Source organism: Temnothorax nylanderi, unplaced genomic scaffold (assembly GCF_030848795.1).
Source record: "Temnothorax nylanderi isolate EJ_2023f unplaced genomic scaffold, tnyl_v1.0 TNYL_tig0534_pilon, whole genome shotgun sequence".
Taxonomy (NCBI): Eukaryota; Metazoa; Arthropoda; class Insecta; order Hymenoptera; family Formicidae; genus Temnothorax; species Temnothorax nylanderi.
This window is the reverse complement of record NW_027249596.1, coordinates 117501-120778: the sequence shown is the minus strand read 5'-3', so window position 1 is coordinate 120778 and position 3278 is coordinate 117501. Positions and strand designations below refer to the sequence as shown.

Here is a 3278-nt window from a genome sequence, read left to right as displayed (position 1 = left end):
GAGAGAGAGAGAGTATTTGCGTGTCTTATTACATATGTCATCCGGGGCGAAGCCCGGGTAACCAGCTAGTGTAATATAAATATAAAATAGAAGCAATAAATACTTTATAAACATATTTATTTATTGTAGTAACAATTTTATTCATGTTTTTTTTTACATTTTTTGTTCAGGAAAGAAACATTGTCTGTTCCAGATGATCTCTCTTCCGGATTAGACTGTCCAGTTTTTAAGCGCAGAATGGATAAATCACTTAATTCTCCAAAACCTACCTCTTCGAAAGTTAACAGTGCTGCCCCGATTACTGATACGATAGACTCACGTAACTCAAATGAAATCCTCGAGATAAATCGTAGCATGGGGAATAAAGTAGAAGAAAATAAGAAAGTTTCCAAAACTTCGAGCACTGGTACAATATCAAAACCTCTAAGACGGGAACTGACATCTTCGGACAAAGAGTCTAAACGTCCAAATAAATCGAAGAGTGGCCAATCTGTAAAACACATGAAGCAGGAATTGAACCGACTACGACTAATGACCAAAAATTTGGAGAATTCCGGGGTGAAAAAAAATGTGTCAATGAATCGGAGAAAGAGAATATTTCAAATACATTTAAAAAATTGAATGATTCAGAAGTCATCACGTATAAAAATTCGTAAGTAGATGATAATAGTATATAATTAAATGTTTCCATTCTCTCTCTCTCTCTCTCTCTCTCTCTCTCTCTCTCTCTCTCTCTCTCTCTCTCTCTCTCTCTCTCTCTCTCTCTCTCTCTCTCTCTCTCTCTCTCTCTCTCTATTAATAATAAATTTAATTTAACTGTAAACTTTAACAGTAAACGTAAAGTAAATTTGAAATTTTTACTTGATAAGCGGCAATAATATAAATATAAAATAGAAGCAATAAATACTTAACAAACATACTTATTTATTTTAGTAACAATTTTATTCATGTTTTTTTATATTTTTTTGTTTAGGAATGAAACATTGCCTGTTCCGGATGAGTTTTCTTCCGAATTAGACTCTCCAATTTTTGAGCACAGCGTGGATATGTCACTTAATTCTCCGAAAGAGACGAATTTTACCTCTTCGAAAGTTAACAGTGCCGCCTCGATTACTGATACGGTAGATTCACGTAACTCAAATGAAATCTTTGAGAGATTAACGTGAGTAACATATGGAAATATTTGAAATGTGTTAAATTCAGCCTTTCATGTGAATAATCAATTGTAAAAATAATGTATTATAACTATGAATTTTTCGCATTACTGTTCTGTGATGTGGTTAATATGTTCTTTTTTTTTATTCTACACTGTAAAGCAGTTGTTTTTTTAGATCTATGATTAACGAGTAATTCTTTGATATCCAAACCTTTTTCGGAATCAGGACCTTGAGCTTTACGCAGATTGTAATTTTAATATTTGTATAATATACTTATAGTAATACTTTTAATTATTGTATAAAATTTGTAGGGTACTAGAAAAACAAATGAATGAACTACTCGAAGGGCATAACCAATTGATGAAGCAAGGTCAACAGATACTGGAGGAAGTGTTACTGCAGAAAGTAGGCGAAGTAAATGTAACCAGAAGCTTTAACGAACCGCTCGAGGGCTTTCCGCTCAATACGCTAGACCAATTCGATGAAATGGAAAGCGACTCCCAAAGAAGTGCGCGTAAGAAAATGGTGAGTAGCTTAATTATTAATGAATCCATTGCATCTACAATACCTACTATAATTTCTCAATATGTAATTGAAATGTATGGATTACTCTTTATAATTTCAACGCCGTATAACCTGCCGTTTTATAAGTAGGTTTACAACGTCCTTTTTCGATATAAAACATATATTATAACTCGATTTATTGTGTGTGTGTGTGTGTGTATTCTCTTATTATCCCTATATTATATGTATAATGAAATAGATATTTATTAGTTACTTAATTTTTACCTGATGGATACAATATTGAAACATACATTATTTTATTATTTCAGTATCATCATTTGAAAAGTTTAGGAGGCTCAAAATTGCGTGACTTTTTACATTCCTCTCTAAATAGTCCAGTCACTATGTACATTTAAAAAAGACATAATTCTGACCCAGGATTTTTCTTTTGGGGGGTGTTGGGGGGCTCAAGAAAAGCTTAATCTCAAGTTTTCGACCTCTGTTTCCCGTGTGCTTTTTTTACGGGAGTAAAAAAATGTGAAAAAATGGTTTTTCCGCTATAACTCAGTTTCTAATAAAGTTACAAGGTCGAATCAGAGCTCATTTTAAAGCTTTTTTTACGCTCTACAAATTATGTCGTATGACATTTTTACGTATGATCGATTGTTTTCGAGACATCGAACGAGAAAGGGAAATAAAAAAGTATGATATTTAGTTTTTTTCTTTTTACTCATTATTGTCGTCCGAAATTGCAAAAATGCTTCAAATAAAACTTGTAGAGCGTAAAAAAACCTACAATTTTTATTTATTATTCATTTCATTTCGTTGAAAATTACGCCTTGTAGAGCGCTTCGAAGTGGAGAGTCGTCGCCATCGCGTCAGCGGCGCGTTGTTTACGTCGATACGCGGCACCGAACGCTTTTGCTAAGATTTTCGACTTCATTGACGCAAAAAAGTAACATAATAGGTGTTTTTTATAGGATTTTTCCCGCTCTACAAGTTACGATCAGTGATATTTTGGCGTACGATCGATAGTTTTCGAGATATCGAACGAGAAAAGGAAAAATTAAGCATTTTTGTTCGTTTTTTTTCTATTTTATCGTTTTTCGCACACGAATCTGTATAAACGCTTCAAATAAAACTTGCAAAGCAATAAAAATCGTAAAATGTTTTTATTTATTACTTTCATTTCGTTGAAAATTCCATAACGCACTACGCAAAGTTGTAAATAAATCTTGCAAAGCCTGAAATTATTGTAGCTATTTTGAAACCGTCAAGTTTTCTTAAGGGAATCAAACACGTATTTGCCATTGCAGATAGTTGTTTTGAAACGAAAATTGTTCATCACTTAATAAATAACAAGTTATTCGTATCTTGAACGTTTTGGTCGTGGCTGATTGTCGCCATCGTCTTCTTGAAGTTGAACCTCGTTCGGGTGTTGCTCGTCGTCTTCGTCGTCGTTGAAATAGTCATCCATCTCACTTGCCATAATTTCTGCCGGAGTTATCGAATTCAGGCATGTTTGTCCGGAACAGTGATAGCAAATCATCGAACATTTAATGCCTGCTTTTCGGCAATTAGACGAGCCACTGCAGTTTCCCTTGCATTTACATGAAA

General features: G+C 33.6%; 1 protein-coding gene across 1 annotated transcript; it reads left to right on the top strand.

Annotated features, from left to right (window-relative positions):
• The first annotated feature begins 176 nt into the window (after positions 1–176).
• LOC139783725 (uncharacterized) lies at positions 177–2487 on the top strand. The gene is made up of 4 exons (XM_071722864.1): positions 177–652; positions 974–1162; positions 1469–1682; positions 1991–2487. Exons 2-4 carry the CDS (start codon positions 1047–1049, stop codon positions 2075–2077), a joined length of 417 nt encoding a protein of 138 aa, XP_071578965.1. The 5' UTR covers positions 177–652; positions 974–1046; the 3' UTR covers positions 2078–2487.
• Positions 2488–3278: the final 791 nt, after the last annotated feature.

Excerpts from the sequence above, each read along its gene's own strand:
- LOC139783725 (XM_071722864.1), top strand. The coding sequence starts at position 1,047 with ATGTCACTTAATTCTCCGAAAGAGACGAATTTTACCTCTTCGAAAGTT. Across the intron at positions 1,163-1,468 it reads GAAATCTTTGAGAGATTAAC|GGTACTAGAAAAACAAATGA; the intron begins GTGAGTAACATA and ends TAAAATTTGTAG. Across the intron at positions 1,683-1,990 it reads GAAGTGCGCGTAAGAAAATG|TATCATCATTTGAAAAGTTT; the intron begins GTGAGTAGCTTA and ends TTATTATTTCAG.